Source organism: Musa acuminata, chromosome BXJ3-2, assembly GCF_036884655.1.
Source record: "Musa acuminata AAA Group cultivar baxijiao chromosome BXJ3-2, Cavendish_Baxijiao_AAA, whole genome shotgun sequence".
Taxonomy (NCBI): domain Eukaryota; kingdom Viridiplantae; phylum Streptophyta; class Magnoliopsida; order Zingiberales; family Musaceae; genus Musa; species Musa acuminata.
The window spans coordinates 30,793,719-30,808,224 of NC_088350.1; the positions used below are offsets into that span (position 1 = coordinate 30,793,719).

A 14,506-nucleotide genomic window follows, 5' to 3' on the forward strand; every position below is an offset into this window, starting at 1 on the left:
GTTTATAAAAAATATTAAAATAAAATTTAAAAAGTAAATTATAGTGCTATTTTTATCGTTTAAAAAAATGATTTTATTGGGAAATGAAATGAGATAGTGCTATTCAATTCTTTTGTCTTTTTTCTCATTGTTTTCCGAGATTTTATTATAAATTCGATAGAAAAAATCTCTCTTGTGATCTTGTCTTATCATCCGACTATTGTAGAATTGTTAATTTTTTAACTGTTGTTTTCATAGAAATTAAAAAAAATAATATAAATAAAAATTGTATTGTAAAATTATTTTTTAATTTGATTTTAGTATTATTTTTTGCATGTGATAGTATTTACTGTATTTTCGTCAGTAGAATTGATGATACAAGAAGAAGAAATGAGATTAAATATCTTATTTTTAAAAGTATAAAGATATAATTTATGTGAAATTAATCATAAGGAATAACGTGTAATCAACCCATAACATATTTAATCCAACGAAAATTTTTTATATCGGAGAGATGCCTTATCCACACGCCGAACATGCCTTCTATCATTTATAAGGCGCCTGTCTCGGCTACCTGCCTTTTGATAGGACATCGCAGTCAGGTCGAAGCGGGTCCCGCTGTGGACCTCTATTCGTTCGGTAACGGGGCGGGTAGATGTGCGGGTGCGCGAATGTTCGTAAGCGGGTCGAAACGAAACGGTTGACGCTGGAGGACCAGCGATCGGTCAAGCAAAGGCAGCCGACTAATTCATCTTGACCGTGCGTTGGTGATCCGACGGAGAAGAGAGGACTTGATGCACGCCAGAAGGCGAAGCGTCCGTTGGTCTTCTCCGATGCCGCGCGACACTACGGGATTCGATGGTTCTAGAAAACGGACGAGGCGACGACGCCGCTTGACTATGACCACCGCTGATCCCTCGTCTCGGTCGCAGGTGCGAAAGCCTCGAAGAGAAGACAGGGGCCTCGATCGAGAGAGGGAGAGAGGTCGAGTCGGAGCTTCGCGGCCCCTTCACGGTACGATCCCGGTCGCCTTCGTTTGATCCATTGGCTAATTTCCCCGTCCAAAGCCCTAAGTTTCTGTGTTGTCCGATTGATCTGTCAACCCTTGAATCCGATCTTTGCGTCGTGAATTCATCTTATCCGTTTTCGATCATTCATCATGCTTTCGGTTGTTACTCCATAAACTGAACTAAAAAAGATTGGTGATGTTCTTCTATGAGATCGTTTGTTCTCATGATGTGCAGAGCTCCCACTTCCAACACCGGAATTTAGGAGGTGATTCTATAGAAGATGAGTGTTGTTGGATTTGACGTTGGAAATGAGAGCTGCATTGTTGCTGTTGCCCGCCAACGCGGCATCGACGTGGTGCTCAATGACGAATCGAAGCGTGAGACTCCTGCCGTGGTCTGCTTTGGAGAGAAGCAGCGGTTCATCGGAACTGCTGGCGCGGCGTCCTCCATGATGAGCCCCAAGAACACAGTTTCACAGATAAAGCGCCTCATCGGCAGGAAATTTTCCGATCCCGAGCTCCAGAGGGATATCCAATCCCTTCCATTCAAGGTGACCGAAGGGCCAGATGGGTTCCCGCTAATCCATGTCAACTATCTTGGTGAGCAGAGGACCTTTACTCCAACCCAAATTCTTGCGATGGTTCTTTCCGACCTGAAGGGGATTGCCGAGAAGAATATGCATGCGGCTGTTGTGGATTGCTGCATAGGAATTCCAGTGTACTTTACTGATATCCAGAGAAGGGCAGTGCTGGATGCTGCCACTATTGCTGGATTGCATCCTCTCCAGTTGTTCCATGAGACCACTGCCACTGCATTGGCTTATGGTATCTACAAGACGGACTTCCCAGAGAATGATCAGCTGAATGTGGCTTTTGTTGATGTGGGTCATGCAAGCATGCAGGTCTGCGTTGCTGGGTTTAAGAAGGGGCAGCTGAAGATTTTGGCACATTCTTATGATCGGTCCCTTGGAGGGAGAGATTTTGATGAAATGCTTTTCAAGCACTTTGCTGCCAAATTCAAGGATGAATACAAGATCGATGTGTATCGGAATGTACGAGCTTGCCTCAGGCTTTGGGCAGCATGTGAAAAGCTGAAAAAGGTTCTCAGTGCAAACCCAGAAGCACCACTGAACATTGAGTGTTTGATGGATGAGAAGGATGTGAGAGGGTTTATCAAAAGGGAAGAATTTGAGCAGATCAGCGCCCCAGTATTGGAACGAGTTAAATGGCCATTGGAGAAGGCACTTGTGGAAGCAGGGTTGAGTGTGGAGAATATTCACTCGGTTGAGATTGTTGGGTCAGGTTCCCGAGTTCCAGCCATTATTAGAATCTTGACTGAGTTTTTCGGGAAAGAGCCTAGACGGACAATGAATGCAAGTGAGTGTGTTGCTCGAGGCTGTTCACTACAATGTGCCATCCTCAGTCCAACATTTAAAGTCCGGGAGTTTCAGGTATCTATTTCTCCACTTCACTTGATCGAAGTTAGGACCAAATTTGTTATATTTAGGCTATAATTATTAATTCACTTGATAAAAGATTTAGATTCGGAATTGTTTAGTAACTCTTAAGTTCTTTTGAACTTTTGGTTGCACAGCCAATTTGCTGATTTAAACATTTGATTGTTTCTCTTGAGATATCTGTTAACTGTTACTTTTTGGGTACATGATTGTTCTTGTAGGTCTGTAGTCGCTTTCTACTGAGGTGTATGAAGCTCTTGCATTTAATGTTATTTTGGATATGAAACAATATATAAACTGTCCTTGCTTGCTTGCACCCTATTTGCAGTTTCATTGTAAGATGGCTTAATTTCTTAACTTTTAGTTAAATTGTTATCTGTTTGGTTTTAAAGTCAAGGTTTTTAACTTCTTTTCTTGAAAAAGGACCCTGTTCAGAAAAAAAAAAAAAATCCCCTTAGGGCTCCTTTTTTTGGTCTTCACTCGCTCAAGTATCCCTTAGACATCTTTTGTCTTGTGTTGCACACCTTGCGCATTGAAATGTGTTTAAAGGACTCTTAAGTGATAATAAATCAAAAAGGGGACATAAAGTAGGAATAAACAAAAAACTGGTGCCTTTGATGGGAAATTGTCCATGAAGATGATTGATTAGAAAGAATATTATAAGCAATAATCTCGTTACAGGATTGGTCAACTCTGTCACTTTAACTGTCTGATTATCAACTCATATTACTTGTTTAATATTTCATTTAATTAACAATTACTCAGGTGCATTGCCAACTAGTTAACAACTTATCGTGTGTGATGGCTGTGGTACATTGCACTCTCAACAAAACTGTTATGCAATATTTGTTGTGTATCTTGTCTAAATTTGAAGTGATCTGTGTGGTTTTGTCCAACTTTGTACAGCTATGAGGGCTTTGGTTCTATTTAATTTTGTGTTTGATTGCATTTGTGTTCCACAAAGTCTCAAAAAGAAAAGGGTGGTCCGGTGCACAAAGCACCCATCAGTGTGGTGTATGGGAGACTGCAAAATTAACCTGAAAGCAAAGAGGCTGTTTGCCTGACTCATGCCCAAGCCACCCAAGTAGAAAAGGGGCTACCTTATTGTGGTATTAAGGTTCACCCTCTTGTATTCTTCAGTTATCATAAGCAAATTATTAGATGGGGAAGAAAATGGAATGTGAAAAATAGTTGGTTCTTTATGAATAGTATGTGGGATACAAATACATTTGAGTAAATGCTTGCTGATTTGATTTATTATCATTGTCCAAGTATCAACTAATGTGGTTTAAAGCCTGCTGGTTGTCATACTTTTTGTCTTCATGTAACCAAAGTTATTATCTTTCTGCTGGTGGTTGTTTCAGCAATTCTTTTATTTATCCGTGCGATCTTTTTTCTGAGGTGTGTGTGTGTCAGCTTTTTTTGTATATGTTTCTGTATACCGGTGCTTGTGAATATGCTTGAACATACGGCTTATTGTCTTTGATATGTGTTATTTCTATGTTTAAAGGTTCATGAGAGTTTCCCCTTGTCAATAGCATTGTCATGGAAAGGATCTACCCCTGATTCCCAGAATGGAGAATCAGAAAGTCAACAGAGTTCAGTCGTGTTTCCCAAGGGAAATCCAATCCCTAGTGTCAAAGCTCTTACATTTTATAGATCTATTACTTTTACAGTCGATATCATTTACACTGATGGTGGTGATTTGCAAGTTCCATCAAAGATTAGCACATATGCGGTAACTCTCATCTACCTATATATCCCACTGAAATATTCCTTTTTTTCCTTTTCTTCGTGTTTGTTTACAATCATGAATCTTGTTGGACAGATTGGTCCTTTCCAATCTGGCAAAGGTGGGATTGTGAAGTTGAAAGTAAAAGTTCGGATGAATCTTCATGGAATTGTTTCTGTTGAATCAGCCACTGTAAGTCATGAGAAAGAAGTTGCTGTTCTTGCTGACAGTCAGTCGTGAACTTCGGGCTTTTTCTAAATAAAATAAATGTGCCCTGTTCTTTGCAGATGTTGGAAGAAGAAGAAGTTGATGTTCCAGTGTCAAGCGCTACAGAGCTAACAATGGAGGCTACAAATATGGACATGGATGAAGCAACAAATGATTCCTCCAAAACTGAAAATGACGTAAACATGCAGGAAGCTAAAGGTTCGGTTGGTAATTCTAGTGGTGGGATTGAGAATGGGACATCAGAGATCGAGGAAAACGCTGTGAGGATGGAGACAGATACCAAGGTTTGTATATCTTAGCTTGCTCATCTTGTTACCATTGGTCATTTATGGGTCTTTAAAAGCTTCAAAAAAAATTATACAAAAAGATGAAAAGAAAATTCTGCACTTTTTTTTCTGTGGATCTTTTGCATTAGCATCATATAGCAAGACATCGTTTACTAAGCTGGGAGAGAATTTATTTTGCACTTTTATCATACTATTAGTTTGAAGGTCAATATAAGATTGGAAAGGAATGACAATGGACAATTTTTTGTCATTGACAGAGAATAATGTGTCAATGAATTCTCATGGAAACTCTAAAATCTGTGACACTTGAAAAGAGTAAAAAGTTCACTTCAAGTGGATGCTTGAGCACAAGAACGAGTTCTACTGAAAATCCTGGAAGTTGCTAAATTCTAAGAAAAAAAGAAATTGAGGTCACTAGAATGACAGATAATTATAGGTTTACAAATTCCAGATCAGTCAGCATCAATTTCAAGTTGTTCAACAAGCAAGAGAGGATTACCTTTTGTTGCTCTAGGAATGGTAGAAAGTCATCATCAAAAAGGTGCACAGCATTTGTTGTAGACTTGGGTACGCAATTTTGGTGAGAACAGTTGTAGTTCCAGAACTGTAAATATGGACATGATATATAAAGGTTAATTTGGGTTTTTTTTCCATGTGTTGATTTGTTGTTTGTGGATTAACTAGACTATGCTTGAGTGGACGACCATAACTGTGGAGAATTGTTGAGGTTGGTGAGTAGAATTCCATATATTCTTCCACAAGATTTTCTTAGAAACTAAACTAGCATTAGCATTTATTGTTTTCTTTTTAAGGTACCTTTCAATAGGATCACTTATATCACATTTTTGATAATATAGAGCGAGGCCAAAAATAATCTTGAATTAAGAAAATAAAATGATCCTGTTATGGGCCGTAGATGACTGTCTTTGTTGTGCTTTGGCTAATTAGCAACATTATTATTGAATGAAGTCCGAGCATAAGATGTGTATATTGTCTTCTTCATAGATAAAAGCATTTGTAATTGTCGAAGTTCACTTCTTTTTTTCTTTGTTGATCACGGCACCTTTTGTTTTTCAACTAATTATAAATTTTTAATTTTTAACCATTGGAATTAATTGTTGTCGCTCTTAATTATACAATTCTTGAATAAATTACTTGTTATAAGAATTACAAAATAATAATAATAAGATGGTCAATTACAAACAGTTGCTGATTACTCAGTGGTTGGGCTTCAGCTTTTGGTACTTTATTGGGGTGACCTTTACATCTTCTATAGTATTCTCTCTTTGTATCTTTTTGTATGTTAGTTGTAGCTATGTTTGTTCCTTAAATTAACTCTGTAATATATAAATTCTCATTCTTTTACTACCACCATGTATCATGGAACCATTTCATGCCACTGATGGTTTGAGATGCACATATCATGGAACCATTTCTAGCCTTTTGACTTGGTGTTGTGATTTGAGCTGAAGATTATGTGTTGTGCAGGTGGAAGTTCCTAGAAAGGTCAAGAAAACCAACGTTCCCATAACTGAATTGGTTTATGGTGGGATGTTAGCTGAAGAATTGCAAAAAGCAGTTGAGCAAGAGTTTGAGATGGCTCTCCAAGACAAGGTGATGGAAGAAACTAAGGACAGGAAAAACACTGTGGAGGCATATGTGTATGACATGCGAAACAAGGTATGGTATTTCTTTTTCATCTTTCCAATGTGGATTCGGCTTTTTAATTTGAACTGATCCTAAATTCTTGATATGCAGCTGCATGACAAATATCAGGACTTTGTAACATCAACAGAGAAGAAAGAGTTTATTGCAAAGCTACAGGAAGTCGAGGATTGGTTGTATGAAGATGGAGAGGATGAAACAAAGGGTGTTTATGTTGCTAAGCTTGAGGAGCTCAAAAAGGTATAAGGTTGCATTGGGACGTAGTATGCAACTTAAGAAAATGGCAGCTGTTTGATGCTTCTGATAATGCCTTGTCTTGTTTCAGACAGGTGATCCGATTGAAGAGCGTTACAGGGAGTGGGCAGAGAGAGGTCCTGCTATTGATCAACTTGTTTATTGCATTAATAGTTTCAGAGAAGCAGCATTGTCCAGTGATCCTAGATTTGATCACATTAATATAACTGAAAAGCAGAAGGTAAATGTTCAAGAGTATATCTTCTTTTCACCCAACTAGCTTTTTATTTTGGTTATGATGGTATTCTTTTTGTCAAGGACCTTGAAATTTCTTGCTCTTACCAGTAGATAGGAAGATGCCTAGAGCTAGATTGTTATCGTATATGAAAAAACCTGAGATCTGTAGTTAAAATTATAGATTTCACATGTTCTCATTTAATGACCAGGGACAATGATCGTTTTCATTTGTGCACTATTGTGGTCAGATTAATACTTATTGCAAGTATTGATCTTGATCCTGCACAGGGAATTAGATTACAATAGCTAGTGTTATTGATGATAATTAATAGAGATTCTGTTGTAACATACCTGGTTTGTTGATTGTTAAATAGGTGATTAATGAGTGTGGTGGAGTAGAAGCATGGCTAAGGGAGAAGCAGAAGTTGCAGGATGCTTTACCCAAATCTGCCACTCAGGTTCTTCTTTCTGCAGATCTGAAGAAAAAAGCTGAAACATTAGACAGGTAAAGTACATCAGTTTGTTTCACCTTTTATGAAGTGAAAGATATTTACCTTGGATTATTATTATTTTTTTTTCATGCCAAGGCTATGAATTGTGATGCTAGGCAATTAAAGTTTATTTGTAGACAGTTTAAATGAGATCAGCCTTGGGTTTAAGGATAGCTTTTCCGCATGCATGATGTTCTATCATCCTTTTGCTAGTTCTCTTCAATTGTATATAGGATTGTCACTAATCGATAAAAATGTTAATAGCAGTCCTATATCTTGGTGTATGAAGAGATGCTCAATCAATTTTAGATTCCTATTTCTGTTGACTATATCTAAAATCTATATTTTAATATGAGCAACTTACACAGCTTACCTAGACTGTGATATATCTCTCTGAAATTAATGACCATAGATATATCCGTACAGGTTTTGCAAGCCAATAATGACAAAGCCAAAGCCACCTCCAGCCAAGCCACAACCCCCTCTTACTGAGATGCCACCAGCTCAACCCCAAACCGGTGAGCAGCAGCATATGGGAGATCGCACTGCTGACGGTAGCAGTCAGGTGCCGCCAACAACAGCTCCTGATTCAATGGACACTGACAAATCAGAGGCTGAATCTGCCGCATAAAAGAGTATTTAGAAGCAGTTCCAGACTACTAATTGTTTGGGTTGGAGCCATATGAGATGATGTGTGTGGTGGTCATCTACACATTATTGTAGCAAAATTTAGTCATGCGAAAATGAGTGGAAAGAGATCCACAGATTCTGAGTGGGTCCTTTGGGTCTTATGCTGGTGGATTGGTTTCTCCAGTTGCAATATGCCAATTTTGTCAATTGACTACACGGTTAAGTTATTGCTTCTATTGTGCTTATTACCCTGCCGATATATGAGTAGACACAGGCCGGCCTTACTATTGATTTGAAGGGGAGGTACCTCGGCGAGTCTCTTATCCTTCATAGGTAGGAACTCATCCAATGACCTGTGTGAACTTTGGCCGGCTATTGTGTTTTTACATATAGAGACTGATCATGACCTCAGATTAAAATAAGAAGCTGTTTCTTCACATAGCCCTAAAAGACCATTTTTTATCTTAGAAAAGTACGAAAATAAGATGAAGTGATATGTTCATCAAATCGTCAAACCTTTCTTTGAAGTCTTAAAAGGTCAAAATATACGAGGAAACCACATGCAACATCTCCGTGGCCATATAATAAGTCCAAAACCACAAATACGATTATGTTATTCTATAAACAATTTGGTCAAGAAAAGGAGGACCACAGAACTGATCAGCAAAGTTCCGGAGTATTTTTTTTGAGGGAAAACTATTAACTACTCAATTACGGAATTGAAACATACAAAAGTGTCAAGTTGAGCAGGCTCTTCAGCCCATTCGATGACATGCTCATGGTGGAGGCCTCTAGAGGCAAAAACTAACATAGAGAGTTGGCATACTACTCTATCAGCGAAGTCTATATTTTCCAAGTTAAATAGACAATACATATTCTTGTAATCAAATAGAACAACAGAGGTCAGATAATCTAAAGATCATACAAAAAAATCGACCAGTGGTGGTAAAAGTCAACTAGATACCACGATTTATGTTATAGCGGATCGTATTCATCATGAAAGTCATAGTATAACTACACTCAAAACACAGTTATTTTTGACATGAACGAGGTACTCGTGGGCAAATTCAATTATGTAATGACACGTAAAACTTAAGACACATTTCGCAATGTTCATGTTATGATATGAATAGCTCTGATAACTACCGTGTATGGCAACAGAAAGAGGGGTTCTGCGTAACCAGTATAGCACAATAACCATGTTGCACGTGCGTGACAAAGCAAAGCTCTTAAACGACCTCAGGGCCATTGAATATCTGCAGCACAGCAATAGCTGTTTTCTGCAGATGTTCTTTCGCTTCCTCCAGTGCTTTACTCCTGACTTCCACCGACTCCTTGCATTTCTCTATCTCTTCCTTTATCTCTGCAGAACTTTGCTCGATCTCACTGTTTGAGTTAAATGTTTTTACTAACATGTCTAAGAGAACACAGAACACTACACCCCGGCTATAATATTACTGAAGGTTCTATATTTATTATCCAACGCCGCACATCAAATGTTTTCACTAACATGTCAGAAAGCCACAAAGAACAATGCATCCCTGTTATGGTATTATTGAAGGGACCACACGTAATTCTCAACTCCAGCAGACGAAGGTCTTACACTAAGATTAGGCATATCAAGTACTCTTACTGGATTAGCTTAATTTGAAAATCACGATAAATTACAAGTGATTTGAGATTTGGCATGAGAAGTACGGGGTACCTTGAACAGGTTCTTCTTTAAGATCAGTTGACATAGCCTTGACGATCTACTAAGTGAATAACTTGGCAATGAAACTCATATTTTCCAGTAAACTGTTCATTTGTCTAATTGTAATATTGTAGGGTGCAAACATCTTCTAATTTTCTATAGCAAAAAAGTAGATATAGCTGATAAAAAGTCTCACCTAGTCATTTTAAGCATGCTCTGCATAGCTTCTTGCACTTGCTGCCACGTATCTGCATTCACCGAGATGCGACAATTTTAAAGTCGTGTAACAAGATTATAAAGGTAACAACACTCATGTCAACAGGGCTAATTACATATTATTAACCTCTAGTTAGATTCCTTAGCATTTCGATTCATAGATTTAAAATATTTATATTAGAATCCCTATAATTATGAAGATGAAACATCTAGTTCCATTTATCTTAACGTTGTCAGTTTTATTGACAAAAGTACGAAAACGATAAGCAAAAGATAACTTCAACATCCTAGTTATGTTATTAGGGGTGGCGGACGGTGACACCGCTAAAGGTCATGAGTGACTATCGTGGATGAAGAGGAAGAGCGATCGCAAGATGCAAGACAAAGGGAGAGGAGGAAGAGGACGATAGAAATGCAGAGCATCTGCATCGACACCGATGCAATTGCTGATGATGCTGACGTAAATGCAGAGCAACGAAAAGGTCGCTCGACATCTGCATCTGTGTTGACGTCGACACAACTGCCGAGCGATGCTGACACAGATGCAGAAGTGGTGAAAGGACCACTCGACATCTACATCGACACTGACTCAAATGCAAAGTAGTGCCGCTCTACATCTGCATCTGTGTCTGTGCTGACGTAATTGTATAGCGATACTGGTGCAGATGTATAGGATTTTGCATCCTACTCCTCTCCCTTTACCTCAACTGTCACTGTCGCTCTTCCTTCTCATCCATAATAAATTTTTTAAGTTTAGAGATTAAAATATTAAAATTATTTAGATACAAGAGATAATATGTAATTAGCCCGATAGAGAATGAGAGATCATAAAGGAAAGCTGATGCTTCACAAGGTTCAAAAGATGAATACGCGTGTTTTACATTCAAACAGAAAAAAGATAGGTAGAGCCTATCAGAACATATTTCGTTAAAGGTAATGAAAGCGTATAAAAGAGAATCATGTTGTGGTCAATAGAAGTTTCGAGCCTTTTGACACCTAACCACCCTCTTCACCAATCTCCCAGATATAACTCCTCTCTGTTTGCAGAACAAACGACCTGAGGATTGGAGCCCGGCCATTTAGTTTTGAGGATTATTGGCTGAAAAGCCCTCATCTTTCGATACATCAGAGTAAAAACGCCGGAGGACAAAGAAATCAATGGTTAGATACATAGATTAATGATGCTACAGGCAACATCAAAAGAGAACAGAGCCTTCACAACAACGAATCGACGTTGTATCCTCGACTCAAATAAGAACCATATGACCTACTGCTCGCTGAGCATACTCATCGGAAAGAGGTTCAAAGCACGCCGGACCAAAGAAGGCGACCAGAATACCATGCACTTCAACAAAATGGCCAGTGGAAAATGGAACACAAACTGGATTATCAAGGCACGCACTCCAACATGTCGCTCACCGGCCACTCCAACGTAAGTGACGAACTAAATTAACTTTCTTCCAAAACATCTTTGTTGTTAGCACTTCTTGCCACATAATCCTCTTTATCCGAAATGTTATTATCGGTTCATCCTCATTTCTCTAAGAAATATAGCATTCAAATAAGAATTTCTTCGCATAATAATCGGATTAAGATCTCATGATGGATCTGTAATCTCTCTTGCAAATGTTTTCCAAAAATTACATCTAGAATACCTAGAAATTCCAGATAAATTTCCAACCAGCAGAGTCGAGTAACATGGATAATTAAGCAGTAAAAGATCTAAGCAAGGGCTTCGATATAATATTCATCAGAATCTATTTTTGGAAAACCTCTCTCGAATCTGAACTAGAAGAACGCGTAAAATTTAGAGGTAATTATATATCAGTCAAGAAATTGAGGAAGGCCTCATTGAGGAGCAGATTAGTATCGGGTGTGCATATGGCATCCAAATATCCATCAAATTTACAACACAAATTGAACGAGGTGAAACGTTTCTTCACATCCTGAATCGAAAACTAGTGATCTAGGAGATGTATGAAATCGCAGAGCGATTCCTACCCCGATTCTCCAGCGATCTACTGATCTAAGCAAGACGACGACACAAACATGTAGGGTTTAGGGGAAGAGGATATTCTACCGAAGAGGATCGCCGAGATCTGGGATTCGGCTTCAGGGTTGGCGAGGGCTTCCCGCGGAGAAGAAGAGGAGGAAGGGCTCGCAGCGATCGCCTTCGCGTGCTCCATGTCGTGGCGAAACAGAAAGGTGAAGGGGGGAGACGAGCGAAGAGCGGCTATTTATAGTCGTTCGCTTTAGGAAGGAAATAATATTTGAAATTATTCGGAGTTGCAGTTGATCCCACGGTGTGGGTTGAAACAACCAATTGTAGCTTAATCCTGACCGTTCAAATCAAAGAGATGTTCATTCGTGGACGATCGTGTCGCGACAGCCGGACAACTTAAGAACCGAAGAATGCTTCTGGTCCTTAGGAAATAATAAATTAGCATGAAGATATTTTTTTCTCCAAATAATTTGATTTGTAAAGTAATAAATAATCTTAATATAGTTAGTATCGAGTCGGCACTAAGATGTGGGATGAATTAGTATAGTGGATAAGAACGTTAGTTTGAAATTTCTTCATACGATAAAAATCGATCTCGGAAGATAATTTGGAATTAAATGCTTATTCGTAAGCGCAGTAAAAGCAAAATAAGGAGGAAGTGAAGTAAGTAAATGATAATAATATAAATACATACTGATTTATAGTAGTTCGGTCGTTGTGACCTACGTCCACTCTCAATTTCTCTTCACATGTAATCTATTTTCACTACCGATCTTCTTTAAATGAGAGAAGATCAACTATCATTTTACACTCGATTCTCCTTTTGACAGGTTCAGCAGAGAACCTTTACACCCCTTTTTACTCATCTCTTAAACAACACTAATTCATAGAGCTTTTAGATGAGTTCTCACAAGATTACAATAGTATTTTTCTATTTTTTTACTCTCAATTCATGTGTATGTTAACCAAGGATGAGAGGGGTATTTATAGGCCTCAAGTGGATTCAAACTTCGAGCTTAAAAGTGTCTCATCTCTAATTTTTGGGATACTGGCGGTACCACTACCTACAACACTAACATTGGACGGTATCACTGCCCAGTTTGACGGTGCCACCTCATGACAGTCTCTCGAAGACTATGTCTGGGTGGTACCATCACCCAAATTGGTAGTACCACAATCGGGTACCGTTTGGATCTTTTACTTAGCCTAATACAACTTAAACTTATGCTCAATTGGTCCTTAATTAAGTTAACCTAATTATATTCTAAACCGACTCAATTAGACTCTTAACTATCTCGATCTAAACATAATCAATTACAAACGAATCCTATGTTATTCGACATATCATTGGTTCTTTCGATGTTTTGTTTTCAATGCATCGTCCTCTACTTCGGCGTATTGCCCAACCAGCAGGTTGTCTTCTCACAACATTCAATCTCCTTGGCGTAATGTCTGATCTTCTTAGCCCGATGCTCGAATTTACGGACCGAAGCCTTCTGCCGACACGTCGACCGATCCTTCAACCCGACATCCAATCTTCTGATATGTTTGCTTCGATCCAACATTTAATTCCTCCTACTTTAATCGAAGCTAATCCTGTGTCACTTAAATGCACATTAGATACAAACACATCAATTGATTTTATCAGTAAAATCTAAAATTTAATAAATATTGTAACAAAATTTGCTTTATAAAAACTCATACGGACTGAGAAATGTCGTTAAGATATATCTTATGAATAGTTTTTGTGTGAACACTAGTGCCATTATGTTGACCAAATACCATCTCGATCTTGTGAATCTCGGAGAATTAGTTGAAAAAAAAATATTTGTTACTGGTTTAAGGTTCCGAGATATTATTACATAAATGAAGGATCTTAAATTTAATTAAATATTATTAATATCTATAAGTACTTTAAAAGTCATCCTTAGATTTAGTATATGTTAGAATTAGGATTAAAACTAGTGCGAGAGATTGCACAAAGGATTTAAAGTTGGGTGGCTTAGGTTTCGATTAACTTAAGATAAATAATTTTTAAAATTGTTTTTTCTTATACAAGTGAGAAATTTGATTTTCTTATAGGAATAGGCATAATCACCTTAATTTTTTGTTTTCTTTTTTAGTTTGAAACCAAAAGAAAGTATCAAAGAATAATATATTAAAATAAATAAAAAAATCAATATAAAATTAATGTGACTTGACACTACTTATGTATCTGAAGGCAAAAAAAATCAATTTTTTAATATATAAGAAAAAAATAACTAATATAATAAAATTAAATCTAACTGAATGTAGAAGTCTTCTATCCCAACAAATATAAAAAGAATACTATATTCACTTTAATGTGATAGAAAAAATAGTTACAAAATAAAAATAAAACTTGAACAAAAAAAAAAAATCTTCCAACAAGTTAAATGTGACAATTTTATTAAAGTCAAGGGAGTTTTCTCTTTTCTTTTCATTTAGGACTTCCATTGACTTCAAACCAATCAGGCAAAGTTAAAATGCTGTTACCTTCTGTTCCTCGTCTTTGTCAAATTTCCTTTGTTAGTAGTTTCGCCTCAAATGATTCCAATGAATTGATCGGTACCAAAGCTAAAAATTGCACCAAGATAAACAAAGGGCAATCCCGTCAATTCAGATGTC

The 14,506-nt window shown here is 37.7% G+C and overlaps 2 protein-coding genes across 2 annotated transcripts; one reads left to right on the top strand and one right to left on the bottom strand.

The window, feature by feature from the left end:
• Positions 1–851: 851 nt before the first annotated feature.
• Positions 852–8,204, top strand: LOC103975429 (heat shock 70 kDa protein 14). Its single transcript, XM_009390394.3, has 10 exons — positions 852–993; positions 1,224–2,439; positions 3,956–4,183; positions 4,274–4,369; positions 4,465–4,689; positions 6,181–6,372; positions 6,451–6,597; positions 6,683–6,832; positions 7,203–7,333; positions 7,746–8,204. Exons 2-10 carry the CDS (start codon positions 1,270–1,272, stop codon positions 7,948–7,950), a joined length of 2,544 nt encoding a protein of 847 aa, XP_009388669.2. The 5' UTR covers positions 852–993; positions 1,224–1,269; the 3' UTR covers positions 7,951–8,204.
• Positions 8,205–8,939: 735 nt separating this feature from the next.
• LOC103975428 (uncharacterized) lies at positions 8,940–12,071 on the bottom strand. The gene is made up of 3 exons (XM_009390393.3): positions 11,939–12,071; positions 9,839–9,890; positions 8,940–9,335 (listed from the first exon to the last, which is right to left on the bottom strand). The coding sequence occupies exons 1-3, from the start codon at positions 12,042–12,044 to the stop codon at positions 9,179–9,181; spliced, it is 315 nt and encodes a 104-aa protein (XP_009388668.1). The 5' UTR covers positions 12,045–12,071; the 3' UTR covers positions 8,940–9,178.
• Between the last annotated feature and the right edge of the window lie 2,435 nt (positions 12,072–14,506).